The sequence below is a fragment of the Physella acuta genome, unplaced genomic scaffold (assembly GCF_028476545.2).
Source record: "Physella acuta isolate Inbredline_101_S28 unplaced genomic scaffold, ASM2847654v3 ptg000511l, whole genome shotgun sequence".
Taxonomy (NCBI): Eukaryota; Metazoa; Mollusca; class Gastropoda; family Physidae; genus Physella; species Physella acuta.
The window spans coordinates 348812-366349 of NW_026732030.1; the positions used below are offsets into that span (position 1 = coordinate 348812).

At 37.9% G+C, this 17538-nt stretch overlaps 1 protein-coding gene and 1 long non-coding RNA gene across 2 annotated transcripts; one reads left to right on the forward strand and one right to left on the reverse strand.

The window, feature by feature from the left end:
• Positions 1–298: 298 nt before the first annotated feature.
• LOC131944876 (uncharacterized) lies at positions 299–4217 on the reverse strand. Its single transcript, XR_009387087.1, has 3 exons — positions 4203–4217; positions 1487–1734; positions 299–760 (listed from the first exon to the last, which is right to left on the reverse strand). It is a non-coding gene; the product is annotated as an uncharacterized LOC131944876 (long non-coding RNA).
• A 180-nt stretch (positions 4218–4397) lies between these two features.
• Positions 4398–6841, forward strand: LOC131944875 (uncharacterized). Its single transcript, XM_059305752.1, has 2 exons — positions 4398–4668; positions 6348–6841. The coding sequence occupies exons 1-2, from the start codon at positions 4599–4601 to the stop codon at positions 6650–6652; spliced, it is 375 nt and encodes a 124-aa protein (XP_059161735.1). The 5' UTR covers positions 4398–4598; the 3' UTR covers positions 6653–6841.
• Positions 6842–17538: the final 10697 nt, after the last annotated feature.

Sequence of the window (17538 nt, forward strand, 5' to 3'; positions counted from 1 at the left end):
AACTTGAATAAAGACAAGAAAAGGGGAGACTAGTTTTGATAAGAAAGAAAGTTGAATAGATACAAGTAGAAGCTATACTAGAGCAGAAAAAAACTCATTTCCCAATGTAGAGGCAGGTAACATATACAGTCCTGTACCACATCATATACAGTCATGTACCACATCATATACAGTCATGTACCACATCATATACAGTCATGTACCACATCATATACAGTCATGTACCACATCATATACAGTCATGTACCGCATCATATACAAACAAGTCTCACTTTCTTTGTAATTGTGTGAATAGACTCAATTTGATTCATTTTCTTTATTGCAATAATTCTGACTAAATTAGATATATATATATTTATTTATTATTGATTTAATACATTAGGAAAATAAACTAATAAAAAGGAATTATTAATAATTATACATCAATTTTAAAATCCTAAGAACAATACCACTGTGGAAAAACAAGTGGAGTTTTATATAACCGCCCCGACAATTTGTTTTTAATCGTCACTGTTTGGGAAATATTTTCCCACCATCTCTTTAATGTTGGCATCGAGTTCGCCACGAGCCAACTTTGCGCATGTGCAATCAAAACTCTCAGCACGTTTGAGGTTTGCCGAGAAAGTGAAGTCATCTATTTGTCCTGAGGCGGATATGACGTCATCCCCCTTGCAACAGTACACGACGTTGTTTCGCGTGATCGTTCTGCTGCTGGCATTGGCGCTGACAGTACACCTGTTCCCGCTGAAACACTTGTATTCTGATGGATCAAACAGACGAAAACATTTTAAAATTCCGTTTTCACTATCTGAGGTTGTTTACATGTTAGACATTTCGTCCTTCAAGTAAGAAAAACTGTATCCAATATCTTAAACATATTTGCAAATATTGACATAATTATATTGTTTAATTTATGATCTAAGGATATCTGAGAAATAAACGTCTAAATGTTCACTATATAATGCAATGTTACAACTTGCCAATGAAAATATAATTAATTATGTTTAGCCTATAAACTGAATCAATGACAACAAATGGCTTTTGATAATTGAAAGATTTTTTTGACCTGTACATATCGTTGAATTATGAATTTTAAAAGATATACCGTTAAATACTGAATTGGTGCAAGATAGAGATAGAATGTATAGCGAAAAGGAACCACAAAAACGGTTATAACATTATAAAAGATGATAGTGTTATATAGGAACCACAAAAACGTTAAAACATTATAAAAAAGATAGTGATATATAGGAATCACAAAAACGGTTATAACATTATAAAAAGAAGTTAGTGATGTATATGAACCACAAAACGGTTATAACATTATACAAAAGATAGTGATATATATGGGAACTACAAAAACGTTATAACATTATAAAACAAGATAGTGATATATAGGAACCACAAAAACGGTTATAACATTATACAAAAGATATATTTCATATTCCACTATTGTAAACGACGAGGATAGACATTTTTAAAATACCTTTTTTACTGTCGCATTGGCTCAGGCATATACAACTGACCAACACCAGGACAAATATTTCAAGCTTGACCATCGTGGACTGAAGACTTTCTCCTGGATCAAACTTCGGCAAATTTCAGTAATGACTTTCTTCCAGACCGTTGGTTCACTTTTTAATAAGACCTCACTCTTTCTAGAACATTCTTTTATGCCAAAGCCCAGTCGAGGGGTATGACGTATTCGAAGACAATGGCAGGAGCAGATGTTACCTAGGAAGAAAGAAACTTCGTGGATCGATGGGGCTACTGAAAGATGTAAGTGGCGATCTGAGAATTGTTTCCTTACACTTTTTTGATTTGATTCGAGATTACTTGCCTAACAATGGCTGTTTGACTGACAGATGTCTACACAGGGGTTTGGTTAACAAATTATTTTCAGCAAAACTACACACGTGCCCACGATAGTCAGTAAATTACACACATTCATTTAAAGTAATGAAATCGATTACAACCATTCATTTAAAATAATAAAATCGATTTCCTACACTAATAAAATTGATTTCATACTTTCATGAAGATTAGACATGTTTATCTATACTAACGAACCGACTACACATATTCACTTAAACAGAATCGATTATAATAATTTACATAAACTAACAAAATCGATTGTGCAATCGATGTTAACTAATGAATAGGTTACACACAGCCATTTAAACTAACAAAATAAGTCACACACATTTAAACTAAAAAACAGATTTCACACATTTATCTAAACTATCGAACTGATTACAACTTTTATCTAAACTAACGAACCAATTACACATTTATCTAAACTAACGAACCAATTACACATTTACTAACGAACCAATTACACATTTATCTATTCTAAACTAACGAACCAATTACACATTTATCTATTCTAAACTAACGAACTGATTACACATTTATCTATTCTAAATTAACGAACCAATTAATAGGTTAATGGGGGTCAGACACCTTCTACTCACTTGTTTTAATGGGGGGGGGGGGTCAGACACCTTCTACTCACCTGTTTTAATGGGGGGAGGGTGGTGGTTAGACACCTTCTACTACCCTGTTTTAATGGGGCGGGGGGGGGGGGGGTCAGACACCTTCTACTCACTTGTTTTAATGGGGGGGGGGGTCAGACACCTTCTACTCACTTGTTTTAATGGGGGGGGGGTCAGACACCTTCTACTCACTTGTTTTAATGGGGGGGTCAGTCACCTTCTACTCACTTGTTTTAATGGGGGGGGGGGGGGGGGTCAGACACCTTCTACTCACTTGTTTTAATGGGGGGAGGGGGGGGGTCAGACACCTTCTACTCACTTGTTTTAATGGGGGGGGGGGGTCAGACACCTTCTACTCCCCTGTTTTATTGGGGGCAAACACCTTCTACTCCCCTGTTTTATTGGGGGTCAGACACCTTCTATTCACCTGTTTTATTGGGGGTCAAACACCTTCTACTCGCATGTTTTATTGGGGGTCAGACACCTTCTATTCACTTGTTTTAATGGGGGGGGGGTCAGACACCTTCTACTCACTTGTTTTAATGGGGGGGTCAGACACCTTCTACTCACCTGTTTTAATGGGGGGGGGGGTGGAGTCAGACACCTTCTACTCCCCTGTTTTATTGGGGGTCAGACACCTTCTATTCACCTGTTTTATTGGGGGTCAGACACCTTCTATTCACCTGTTTTATTGGGGGTCAAACACCTTCTACTCGCCTGTTTTATTGGGGGTCAGACACCTTCTATTCACCTGTTTTATTGGGGGTCAAACACCTTCTACTCGCCTGTTTTATTGGGGGTCAGACACCTTCTATTCACCTGTTTTATTGGGGGTCAAACACCTTCTACTCGCCTGTTTTAATAGGGGTCAGACACCTTCTACTCACCCCATAACACACCAACTGTCTCGCGTCAGGTTACAGCTAGAGTAAAAAGGGCCGCTCGTATTGTGATTATTACTCTCAGTTAAAATTGGTCAATACAATAAAACTACAATTACATTTTCTTTTTTTAAATTACCGTTGAAAGTGTTGAACTTATTTTTTCTGTAAACTAAATCAACTAGTTCTTGAAAATTGTCATATTACGGCCAGGAACTTATCATACATATTTTTTGCCACCGACAATATCTTCCGTGTGTGTGTGTGTGTGTGTGTGTGTGTGTGATGTGTGAAGGGGGCGTGTTATGTAATACAAAGGACTTTCAAAAGGCCGACATGAACAAATGGCTGACAGTTCATTAGACCAGCTATCTGTGGCGGCTATTCTAAAACTATTCACCACTTTCTAAACATGTTCTTTCCTGAGTTCCTAGCTTTAAAGATTGTTTAGATGTGAAATATCTTATCTGATTTAATTTTCTTATCTCTTGTAGCCCACACATAAAGCAGATCTACTCTAATTTTAATAAGCAAATACAAAAAAATGTAATCGATACTTTCTCTGTTTAAAAAAACATTTAACATTGGCTCATCATTTTACATCTTTTAGTTTTATTTCTTTCCTGAAGTTAAACACGCACGCACGCACGCACGCACGCACACATACACACACACACAACGACACCCACACACACACACACGCACTTATACACACACATATGCGCTAAGATCTCAACTTTGATTCCCTATGGTTATATTATCTATATTTTAAAAATGGCACCAACCCTTGCCAGGCCACAGCCCACAACCCATGTAGGAAAATTACCTCACAACAAGATGACACCACTGGTCGAACATGACAACACACCTGTCTGTGCTGTCCCACTCCATGTCCCTACATGTAACAGGTGGGCTGGGCAGATGACAGTTCGCTAATGAGACACTGTCTGTTTCAGCCCTTTTTTCTCTTAGTTTATTAGCCACTTGGTTCATCCCTGGCAACAAAATAATTTGTTTGTAAACATTTGGCCCGGCTCTAGCTTCTAATTAGGACATTGGGTGAAGGTCATCTCCAGTCACTAATCACAGCTCAGGGCTTGGAAAACTAATCAGTTGCTTTAGAGGGGAAAAAAAACGTAGAGCCATTTAGTGAATGCCAGAGGTAGCTATGATCAGTGGTAGATAACATCAGGTGGAAAGCGATCTGTTTTGTTGTCTCAACATGGCCTGGATTACATTGGCAGCGATCGTCTCTTTGTTCTCGCTCGTGGCGAGCTTGAACTCAACTGAAAGTATGTAGGTTTTAATTCACTGGCAGTTTGTAGGTTTTAATTCACTGGCAGTTTGTAGGTTTTAATTCACTGGCAGTTTGTAGGTTTTAATTCACTGACAGTATGTAAGTTTTTAATTCACTGGCAGTTTGTAGGTTTTAATTCACTGGCAGTTTGTAGGTTTTAATTCACTGACAGGTTGTAGGTTTTAATTCACTGACAGTATGTAAGTTTTTAATTCACTGGCAGTTTGTAGGTTTTAATTCACTGGCAGTTTGTAGGTTTTAAGTCACTGACAGTTTGTAGGTTTTAATTCACTGACAGTTTGTAGACTTTAATTCACTGGCAGTTTGTAGGTTTTAATTCACTGACAGTTTGTAGGTTTTAATTCACTGACAGTTTGTAGGTTTTAATTCACTGACAGTTTGTAGTTTATAGGTTTTAATTCACTGACAGTTTTTAGTGCGTAGGTTTTAACTCATTGACAGTATGTTGGTTTTAATTCACTGACAGTTTGTAGTTTATAGGTTTTAATTCACTGACTGTTTGTTGTTTAATTTTGTTTATAGGTTTTAATTCACTAACAGTATGTAGGTTTTAATTCACTGACAGTTACTAGTTTTTAGGTTTTAATTCACTGACAGTTTGTGGTACCTCGTTTTTAACTAGTTTGTAGTTCCTAGTTTTTAATTAACTTACAGTTTGAAGTTCCTAGTTTTTGAATTATTTGAAAGTTTGTAGTACATAGTTTTTAACTGACTGACAGTTTGCAACTCATAGTTTTTACTATACTAATTGACATTTTGTAGTTCATATTTTAATTAACTGACTGTTTTCACTTCATAGTTTTTAATTAACTGACAGTTTGCACTTCATAGTTTTTAATTAACTGACAGTTTACGCTTCATAGTTTTTAATTAACTGATAGTTTGCAGTTCATAGTTTTTAATTCAACTGAGAATCTATTTGATTGTTCATAACTAAGCAGTGTACTAACCTTATGCGACCTAGCCAGTAGAAAAAAAATGTGAGCAGCATTACTAAATTATTTTTATAGGCCCAACTCACATTAAAACATCAATAAAATATTTTTAAGAATCTAGAAAAAAATTGTTTTCTGTTCAAAATTAATAACCAGTAGGACTCTCTACGAACAATTTTTAAACTCTTGGTTTCAACTCATTTACATGGTTTAAATTTTGTAAAGACTGGCTTAAACAGTTTAAGGGGATAACAAAACAGAGAATTAGTCATCACGCCACTAAACCGTTTAAAAAGACAAACACCTCACCCCTACCCCATTTGAAAAGACAAGCACCTCACCCCTAACCTATTTGAAAAGACAAACACCTCACCCCTAACCTATTTGAAAAGTCAAACACCTCACCCCTAACCTATTTGAAAAGACAAACACCTCACCCCTAACCTATTTGAAAAGACAAACACCTCACCCCTAACCTATTTGAAAAGTCAAACACCTCACCCCTACCCCATTTGAAAAGACAAACACCTCACCCCTACCCTATTTGAAAAGACTAGCATATTCTCGCCTCACCAATCTTCAAACAGGATTAAAAAAAACGCACCCGCAACACCATAATAGGAAAAGACAAGTCTCAGACTAGATATGCTAATTAAAGTTTTTACACATTTATCTGTTTTCAATTTGATAAATTTGACATTTTTTCTAAATCACCAAGCTTACACATGCCTAGACACAGAACAGTGCAAGACAGAAACGAATCCGTCTTTCAGCATCATCAACGGCGTGGTCCTGTGCTGCAGGAGTGGCGACAGCATCAGCATCGGCTCCTTGAGTTTCAGCGACGGCAGCGCCATCGGTAGACGCAGCCTGTCGTGCGTGTGTCGGGTAGTGGACAAGGCTCTGTCTGCCCAGCTGCTCCAAGTGGGGGCTAACGTCACCAGTTACGTGGGGGAGGTCATGACCTCGGTCGGTGATATGCTCAAGAACTTGGAAACTCAATTGGGTCATTTGTTCAACTAAGTCATGGCTCGTTGTGACATGAAATTTTGAGATTGAAATAAAATTTTGTCTCATTTTTCGTACAACTGCTATGCTATACATAAATTTAAAAAAATAAAACAAACGCATATAAAGTTGTTAACTGACATTGTTTATTTATGATAAAAATGTTTATTTTGGTGTACAAAAGTATTAAACTGTTCTTTTAACCCTAAAGTGTTTTGACTTTTTAAACGATAAGCGGATATTTCGACTTGTATTGGTCCCTCCATTCCTTCATTTTGTATTGGTCACACTATTTCTACACTTTCTATATATATTCCACCACTGTGATTTCACTCCATTCCTCCACCATTCATCCACTGTTGTCTCACCATCCCTCCACAGTTGTCTCATCATTCATCCACTTTGTCTCATAATTCATCCACTTTTCCTCACCATTTATCCAATGTTGTCTCACCATTCATCCCCTTTGTCTCACCATTTATCCACTGTTGTCTCACCATTTATCCACAGTTGTCTCACCTTCCTCCACTTTGTGTTGTCTCACCATTCATCCACTTTGTCTCACCATTTATCCACTGTTGTCTCACCATTTATCCACTGTTGTCTCACCTTCCTCCACTTTGTGTTGTCTCACCATTCATCCACTTTGTCTCACCATTTATCCACTGTTGTCTCACCTTCCTCCACTTTGTGTTGTCTCACCATTCATCCACTTTGTCTCACCATTTATCCACTGTTGTCTCACCATCCATCCACTTTGTCTCACCGTTTATTCACTATTGTCTCACCATTCTTCCACCGTTGCCTCACCATTCCACCACTGTTGTCTCACCATTCCTCCATTTTGTCTCACCATTCCTCCATTTTGTCTCACCATTCCTCCACTTTGTGTTGTTTTACCACTTTTCCACTATTATCTATCTCACCATTCCCCCACTGTTGTCTCACCATTCTTCCACCATTTTTGTCTCACCATTCCTCCAATATTGTCTCACCTTTCCTGTACGACTGTCTGACCATCCCGTCAATGTGATTTCCCCATCCTTTCACATTTGTCTAACCATTCTCCCACCTCATTACACCATAACTACACTTCTTACTGGCCATAGCATTCCTCCAAACAATACTGTAAGGATGTGCTAAAAACAAAGGTTTTAAAACTAGCTTAGCCGAGATACACTTGTTTTGGCCAGGCTACATGGTTCTAGATTTGGTCAGCTACATGAGACTATAATCTCAGAGAAAATCACGCCTTAAAAAAATCAAGCCTTTATGCAGTGGCGTAGCTAGGATTTTTGAGCCCCTATGCAAAAAGTGTTAGTGGGCCCCTCAGAGGCTTAGCGACCCTTCCCGGCGACCGGAGACGAACTTTCGATTTGCACCCCCCCCTCAGACTTTCGATTTGCACCCCCCCCCCCCTCAAACTTTCAAAAAAGGGCCCCTATTTGCCTTGGGCCCCTATGCCTTGCTTACGCTTGCTTTACGGTAGCTACGCCACTGCCTTTATGGTACTGAACATAGTTGGAGAATGTAGCAATACCGAAAGATAGTTGTGTTTAGACAAAATTGAAAATTCCTCTCGTTAACTTACTGCTATTGTGGTACGGTTTACCTTGGTAGCAGAGTTTGTTTTATAAGACGTCCCAACACTCAAAGTATGTAAGTGCCATAAAGCTACAATGTAACATTCTCCAAATCCTTACGAAATATAGCAACAGCTGCTGTCAGAAAGTTGTAAGCGATCACGTAGACAAGTTATATTGTGAGATTTACCATTGATAACGATGAAATTGCTGATGTCATTGATACACAAATTGTCGATACTTAATAAATTAAGCAGTTTCATTTTAATTAGTGTTTAATAAAACAGTATGCCGCTGTGTGTGTGTGGGGGGGGGGGAGAATTTATCAAACACAATAGAAGAAAATACAATTTGCAGTACGGGAGGTAAGAGATAATTAAAAGATTTGATGTATAAAATTTAATTAGACATTTTTAATGCAGTTATGTCCCTTTAAATACTGGGTGAATTGTTTAATTGATGCAATGCATTGGCGCTCGACTGGAACCAATTTTGGAGTTTTAAAGGTAGGGAGTTGCAAATGTAATTTATGTTCTTATTTATGATATGGTAAAAGCTTTTGTGTAAAACTGTAGGATTGATTTTTATTGTTAGAAAGCTGACTAGAACTTGCTCCACAGAAAAGATTTTTGTAATATTTTTCTGTGTTATTCTTATTATTGTATTACTATTATTAGTAATTTAGTACTTTTAGTTTAAATTTAAATTTTATCGTTTGTTATTTTAATTTTATTATTATTTGTTATTATTATTATTATTATTATTATTATTATTATTATTATTATTATCATTAATATTACCATTATCATCATCATTAATATTATTACTTAAATTATTATTATTATTATCATCATCATCAACAGTAAAGCAAGATGTGGCATTTTTTAATGGTCGTTTTGTGCTCTCAGTGCATTGCTGGTTTCTATCTAGGTACGTTTTTAAACACTACACAAGGTATGCACGTATTTATAGGCCGGACTTTTATTTCTTTTATCTCACTCCTGTCGCGTCAAACATCCACTGAGGACATGTCCTAGAAAAAACATCTTCTGACGTCCTAGACAAAACAGCCCCTGATGTCCTAGACAAAACAGCCCCTGATGTCCTAGACAAAACAGCCCCTGATGTCCTAGACAAAACAGCCCCTGATGTCCTAGATAAAACAGCCCCTGATGTCCTAGACAAAACAGCCCCTGATGTCATAGACAAAACAGCCCCTGATGTCCTAGACAAAACAGCTCCTGACGTCCTAGACAAAACAGCCCCTGATGTCCTAGACAAAACAGCCCCTGATGTCCTCGACAAAACAGCCCCTGATGTCCTAGACAAAACAGCCCCTGATGTCCTAGACAAAACAGCCCCTGATGTCCTAGACAAAACAGTTCCTGACGTCCTAGACAAAACAGCTCCTGACGTGCTAGACAAAACAGCCCCTGATGTCCTAGACAAAACAGCCCCTGATGTCCTAGACAAAACAGTTCCTGACGTCCTAGACAAAACAGCTCCTGACGTGCTAGACAAAACAGCCCCTGATGTCCTAGACAAAACAGCCCCTGATGTCCTAGACAAAACAGCTCCTGACGTCCTAGACAAAACAGCCCCTGATGTCCTAGACAAAACAGCCCCTGATGTCCTAGACAAAACAGCTGCTGACGTCCTAGACAAAACAGCTGCTGACGTCCTAGACAAAACAGCTCCTGACGTCCTAGACAAAACAGCTCCTGACGTCATAGACAAAACAGCTCCTGACGTCATAGACAAAACAGCTCCTGCTACACGTCCTAGACAAAACAGCCCCTGATGTCCTAGACAAAACAGCTCCTGCTACACGTCCTAGACAAAACAGCCCCTGATGTCCTAGACAAAACAGCTGCTGACGTCCTAGACAAAACAGCTGCTGACGTCCTAGACAAAACAGCTCCTGACATCCTAGACAAAACAGCTCCTGACGTCCTAGACAAAACAGCTCCTGCTACACGTCCTAGACAAAACAGCTCCTTCTACACGTCCTAGACAAAACAGCTCCTGACGTCCTAGACAAAACAGCCCCTGATGTCCTAGACAAAACAGCCCCTGATGTCCTAGACAAAACAGCTGCTGACGTCCTAGACAAAACAGCTGCTGACGTCCTAGACAAAACAGCTCCTGACGTCCTAGACAAAACAGCTCCTGACGTCCTAGACAAAACAGCTCCTGACGTCCTAGACAAAACAGCTCCTGACGTCCTAGACAAAACAGCTCCTGACGTCATAGACAAAACAGCTCCTGCTACACGTCCCAGACAAAACAGCTCCTGACGTCCTAGACAAAACAGCTCCTGACGTCATAGACAAAACAGCTCCTGACGTCCTAGACAAAACAGCTCCTGACGTCCCAGACAAAACAGCTCCTGCTACACGTCCTAGACAAAAGAGATCCTGACGTCCTAGACAAAACAGCCCCTGATGTCCTAGACAAAACAGCTCCTGACGTCCTAGGCAAAACAGCTCCCGGCAACAACGTTCGATTGAGTTTTATATTATTCTTAAAAGAAAAACTTTAAGACTAAATTATATCTATATAATTATATCTAAATTATGTCTATTTTATAAGCTTTAAAAAAATGATAACTTTAACAAACATGGTGTTTTTAAATGTCTAGATGTTAATAGTTGTTAATATTTGGTGATGTATTTGTTATTACATACCTAGGTTAATAAATTACAAAATTATATAATTAAAATGGATTGTTAAGGAATTATATTTCAACATAACGATGTAATAATGATATTTTGAGCATCATTTGTAAAAAAAAAATATTGAAAAATTTAGTTTGCACATATTTTGTTGACCAACAACTCTTATTTCTTGTCTTGCAACAGATTTGTTCCCAAGAGGAATAAAAAATGATGGCAGACAGGGCGATAACTTGGAAACTTTGGAGGACAAAGGAAAAAATCCTGGTATATAATTTACTGGATGCTATATAACTTTAATAGTGTCCGTTTTCTTCTTAAATTGTATAAACAACAATACAAGGCATTTTCTCATTATATTAGATCTAAAATGTAGGTTAAGTCTAGTGCAATATAAAGGGATTGGTTTAACTTGATTTTAGAATTATTTTTTAATGTGTTTAAAATATAACTATCCTTGATCGTCTTTTAACGAAAATTGAGTAATAATATGTTTTTACATTTTACGGACGTAATAGATTCAATGGTATTAAAACAATATTTACTCGGTTACGGTACTTGCCTTTTGAGGCAATTAGATTTTCGTAATTTGATGTTTGCATGAATTTTAATAACACAAAAAAAATAAGATATAATATTTATTAATAATAATAAGGTATAAAAATTCTCCAACAGAAACTACTATTGGGATATTTCCTACAGATATACCAACCCAACAACCAGATGCAAGAGATTATCTTAACTTCACTAGAAAGCTAACTGATAGTACAGATTATCCTACTGATTTCACTACCCTACCTGATACCAAGGATTATCCTACTGATTTCACTACCCAACTAACTGATACCACAGATTATCCTACTGATTTCACTACCCAACCTGATACCACAGATTATCCTACTGATTTCACTACCCAACTAACTGATACCACAGATTATCCTACTGATTTCACTACCCAACCTGATACCACAGATTATCCTACTGATTTCACTACCCAACCTACCACAGATTATCCTACTGATTTCACTACCCAACCTACCACAGATTATCCTACTGATTTCACTACCCAAGCTGATACCACAGATTATCCTACTGATTTCACTACCCAACCTGATACCACAGATTATCCTACTGATTTCACTACCCAAGCTGATACAACAGATTATCCTACTGATTTCACTACCCAACTAACTGACACAACAGATTATCCTACTGATTTCACTACCCAACTAACTGACACAACAGATTATCCTACTGATTTCACTACCCAAGCTGATACCACAGATTATCCTACTGATTTCACTACCCAAGCTGATACCACAGATTATCCTACTGATTTCACTACCCAAATAACTGATACAACAGATTATCCTACTGATTTCACTACCCAAATAACTGATACAACAGATTATCCTACTGATTTCACTACCCAAATAACTGATACAACAGATTATCCTACTGATTTCACTACCCAAATAACTGATACAACAGATTATCCTACTGATTTCACTACCCAAATAACTGATACAACAGATTATCCTACTGATTTCACTACCCAAATAACTGATACAACAGATTATCCTACTGATTTTACTACCCAAGCTGATACCACAGATTATCCTACTGATTTCACTACCCAAATAACTGATACAACAGATTATCCTACTGATTTCACTACCCAAGCTGATACCACAGATTATCCTACTGATTTCACTACCCAAATAACTGATACAACAGATTATCCTACTGATTTCACTACCCAAGCTGATACCACAGATTATCCTACTGATTTCACTACCCAACTAACTGATACCACAGATTATCCTACTGATTTCACTACCCAAATAACTGACACCACAGATTATCCTACTGATTTCACTACCCAACCTGATACCACAGATTATCCTACTGATTTCACTACCCAAATAACTGACACAACAGATTATCCTACTGATTTCACTACCCAAATAACTGACATAACAGATTATCCTACTGATTTCACTACCCAAATAACTGACATAACAGATTATCCTACTGATTTCACTACCCAACTAACTGACACTACAGATTATCCTACTGATTTCACTACCCAAATAACTGACATAACAGATTATCCTACTGATTTCACTACCCAAATAACTGACATAACAGATTATCCTACTGATTTCACTACCCAACCTGATACCACAGATTATCCTACTGATTTCACTACCCAAATAACTGACACAACAGATTATCCTACTGATTTCACTACCCAACCTGATACCACAGATTATCCTACTGATTTCACTACCCAAATAACTGACACCACAGATTATCCTACTGATTTCACTACCCAACCTGATACCACATATTATCCTACTGATTTCACTACCCAAATAACTGATACCACAGATTATCCTACTGATTTCACTACCCAAATAACTGACACAACAGATTATCCTACTGATTTCACTACCCAACCTGATACCACAGATTATCCTACTGATTTCACTACCCAACCTGATACCACAGATTATCCTACTGATTTCACTACCCAAATAACTGACACAACAGATTATCCTACTGATTTCACTACCCAACCTGATACCACAGATTATCCTACTGATTTCACTACCCAAAAAACTGATACAACAGATTATCCTACTGATTTCACTACCCAACCAGATACCACAGATTATCCTACTGATTTCACTACCCAACCTGATACCACATATTATCCTACTGATTTCACTACCCAAAAAACTGATACAACAGATTATCCTACTGATTTCACTACCCAAATAACTGACACAACAGATTATCCTACTGATTTCACTACCCAAATAACTGATACCACAGATTATCCTACTGATTTCACTACCCAACCTGATACCACAGATTATCCTACTGATTTCACTACCCAACCTGATACCACAGATTATCCTACTGATTTCACTACCCAAATAACTGACACAACAGATTATCCTACTGATTTCACTACCCAACCTGATACCACAGATTATCCTACTGATTTCACTACCCAACCTGATACCACAGATTATCCTACTGATTTCACTACCCAAATAACTGACACAACAGATTATCCTACTGATTTCACTACCCAACCTGATACCACAGATTATCCTACTGATTTCACTACCCAAAAAACTGATACAACAGATTATCCTACTGATTTCACTACCCAACCAGATACCACAGATTATCCTACTGATTTCACTACCCAACCTGATACCACAGATTATCCTACTGATTTCACTACCCAAAAAACTGATACAACAGATTATCCTACTGATTTCACTACCCAAATAACTGACACAACAGATTATCCTACTGATTTCACTACCCAAATAACTGATACCACAGATTATCCTACTGATTTCACTACCCAACCTGATACCACAGATTATCCTACTGATTTCACTACCCAAAAAACTGATACCACAGATTATCCTACTGATTTCACTACCCAAAAAACTGATACAACAGATTATCCTACTGATTTCACTACCCAAGCTGATACCAAGGATTATCCTACTGATTTCACTACCCAAAAAACTGATACAACAGATTATCCTACTGATTTCACTACCCAACCTGATACCACAGATTATCCTACTGATTTCACTACCCAACCAGATACCACAGATTATCCTACTGATTTCACTACCCAACCTGATACCACAGATTATCCTACTGATTTCACTACCCAACCTGATACCACAGATTATCCTACTGATTTCACTACCCAAATAACTGACACAACAGATTATCCTACTGATTTCACTACCCAAATAACCGACAAAACAGATTATCCTAACAATAGCACGGATTATCTCACTGATTACGCTACTAAACCGGCAGGTAGTTCCAATTATCGTAGTAATTGGACCAAAACAACACAATCATCAGGTAATACCAATTACCGTAGTAATTGGACCACCACCTTTCAATCATCAGGTAATACCAATTATCGTAATAATTGGACCCCAACCTTTCAACCACCTGGTATTACCAATTATCGTAATAATTGGACCACCCTTCAACCATCAGGTACTACCAATTATCGTAATGACTTGACCATAACAACAAAACTATCAGATAATACTAACTATCGTAATAATTGGACCACAACCTTTCAACCATCAGGTAATACCAATTACCGTAATAATTGGACCACAACCTTTCAACCATCAGGTAATACCAATTATCATAATAATTGGACCACAACCTTTCAACCATCAGTTAATACCAATTATCATAATAATTGGACCACAACCTTTCAACCATCAGTTAATACCAATTATCGTAATAATTGGACCACAACCTTTCAACCATCAGTAAATACCAATTATCATAATAATTGGACCACAACCTTTCAACCATCAGTTAATACCAATTATCGTAATAATTGGACCACAACCTTTCAACCATCAGTAAATACCAATTACCGTAATAATTGGACCACAACCTTTCAACCATCAGGTAATAGCAATTACCGCAATAATTGGACCACAACCTTTCAACCATCAGGTAATACCAATTACCGTAATAATTGGACCACAACCTTTCAACCATCAGGTACAACCAATTATCGTAATAATTGGACCACAACCTTTCAACCATCAGTAAATACTAATTATCGTAATAATTGGACCACAACCTTTCAACCATCAGTAAATACCAATTATCGTAATAATTGGACCACAACCTTTCAACCATCAGGTAATACCAATTACCGTATTAATTGGACCACAACCTTTCAACCATCAGGTAATACTAATTACCGTAATAATTGGACCACAACCTTTCAACCATCAGTAAATACCAATTATCGTAATAATTGGACCACAACCTTTCAACCATCAGTAAATACCAATTATCGTAATAATTGGACCACAACCTTTCAACCATCAGTAAATACTAATTATCGTAATAACTGGACCACAACCTTTCAACCATCAGATAATACCAATTATAGTAATAATTGGACCACAACCTTTCAACCATCAGTAAATACCAATTATCGTAATAATTGGACCACAACCTTTCATCCATCAGGTACTACCAATGATCGTAATAATTGGACCACAATCTTTCAACCACCAGGTAATACTAATTACCGTAATAATTGGACCACAACCTTTCAACCATCAGGTAATACCAATTACCGTAATAATTGGACCACAACCTTTCAACCATCAGGTAATACCAATTATCGTAATAATTGGACCACAACCTTTCAACCATCAGGTAATACCAATTATCGTAATAATTGGACCACAACCTTTCAACCACCAGGTAATACCAATTACCGTAATAATTGGACCACAACCTTTCAACCATCAGATAATACCAATTATCGTAATAATTGGACCACAACCTTTCAACCATCAGTTAATACCAATTATCGTAATAATTGGACCACAACCTTTCAACCATCAGTTAATACCAATTATCGTAATAATTGGACCACAACCTTTCAACCATCAGGTACTACCAATTATCGTAACAACCGGACCACCACCTAACCATCAAACTACCAATCAATCGTTCTGATTGTACAACTTTTCTCACTTCGAATCCCACTGACATATCGACCAAACATGGGAGTAGTCCCGATATTTTAATTGCTGTACTTTAGCAGGTTGACATTGCTACAAATGAAACATCAAAATCCACTAGTTCAAATAAACCTGATTACAAAACTGTTCCATTTTTGTCTTATTTTGTTTTGTTTTTTGTATGTCGTTTTTAAACAATTTTATTTGGCGCCACTCACGAGAATACCATGCCCATAGGGTCATCTAGAGCAGGGGTATCCAAACTACGGCCCGCGAGGTCCTCTCATCCGGCCCGCGGAGATCTTTTTGTCCACGGAAAAAACGTTTGTTGGTGCTGGCTGAGGAACTTTGCCCAGAAAAAATCAAAGACATGCCTGGAAGAAACTGGCCCCCGAAAGAAATATGTTAGTTAATGCGGCGCTCGGACTGAAAAGTTTGGATATCTAGAGATATCACTTAGTCCCAGCGGTCACCAAACCAGATCCTGAACACAGGACGGTGAGCTCTCATCATCACACAAGGGACATAATTCTATGGTGACCGGTAACTCTTAAGATAACAACCTGGTGATTTGAATGACGTAGTGTGATCGTAAGAACCAGGTTATGACAGTATAATCAAGCAGTGGCGTAGCCAGGATCGTCTCAAGGGGGAGGGGGTTCCAAGCTTTTGATTTTCACCCCCCCCCCTCAAACTTTCGATTTGCACCCCCCCCTCAAACTTTCAATTTGCACCCCCTCCTCAAACTTTCGATTTGCACCCCCCCTCATACTTTATATATATACCGAGGGGTCTATGGGGGGGGGGGGGGTATGACCCCCCCCCTAACCCCCCCCCCTGCCTACGCCACTGTAATCAAGTATAATGGGTTGATGTTTGAATTGTGAGTTGTGTTTTCAGGACAATTTGATTAGGTTCGTTTATTTATTTTTACAATTAATTAAACGGTTCTATCATCCCCTATAATAGATAATAGTGTCTTCTCTCCGCTGTACCTACCCATGTCCAATAATGGACAGTTCCTAAATAGGGCAGAGTTTATTCCAGGGATCTCTTCGGGGGGGCGAAGCCCCCCCCCC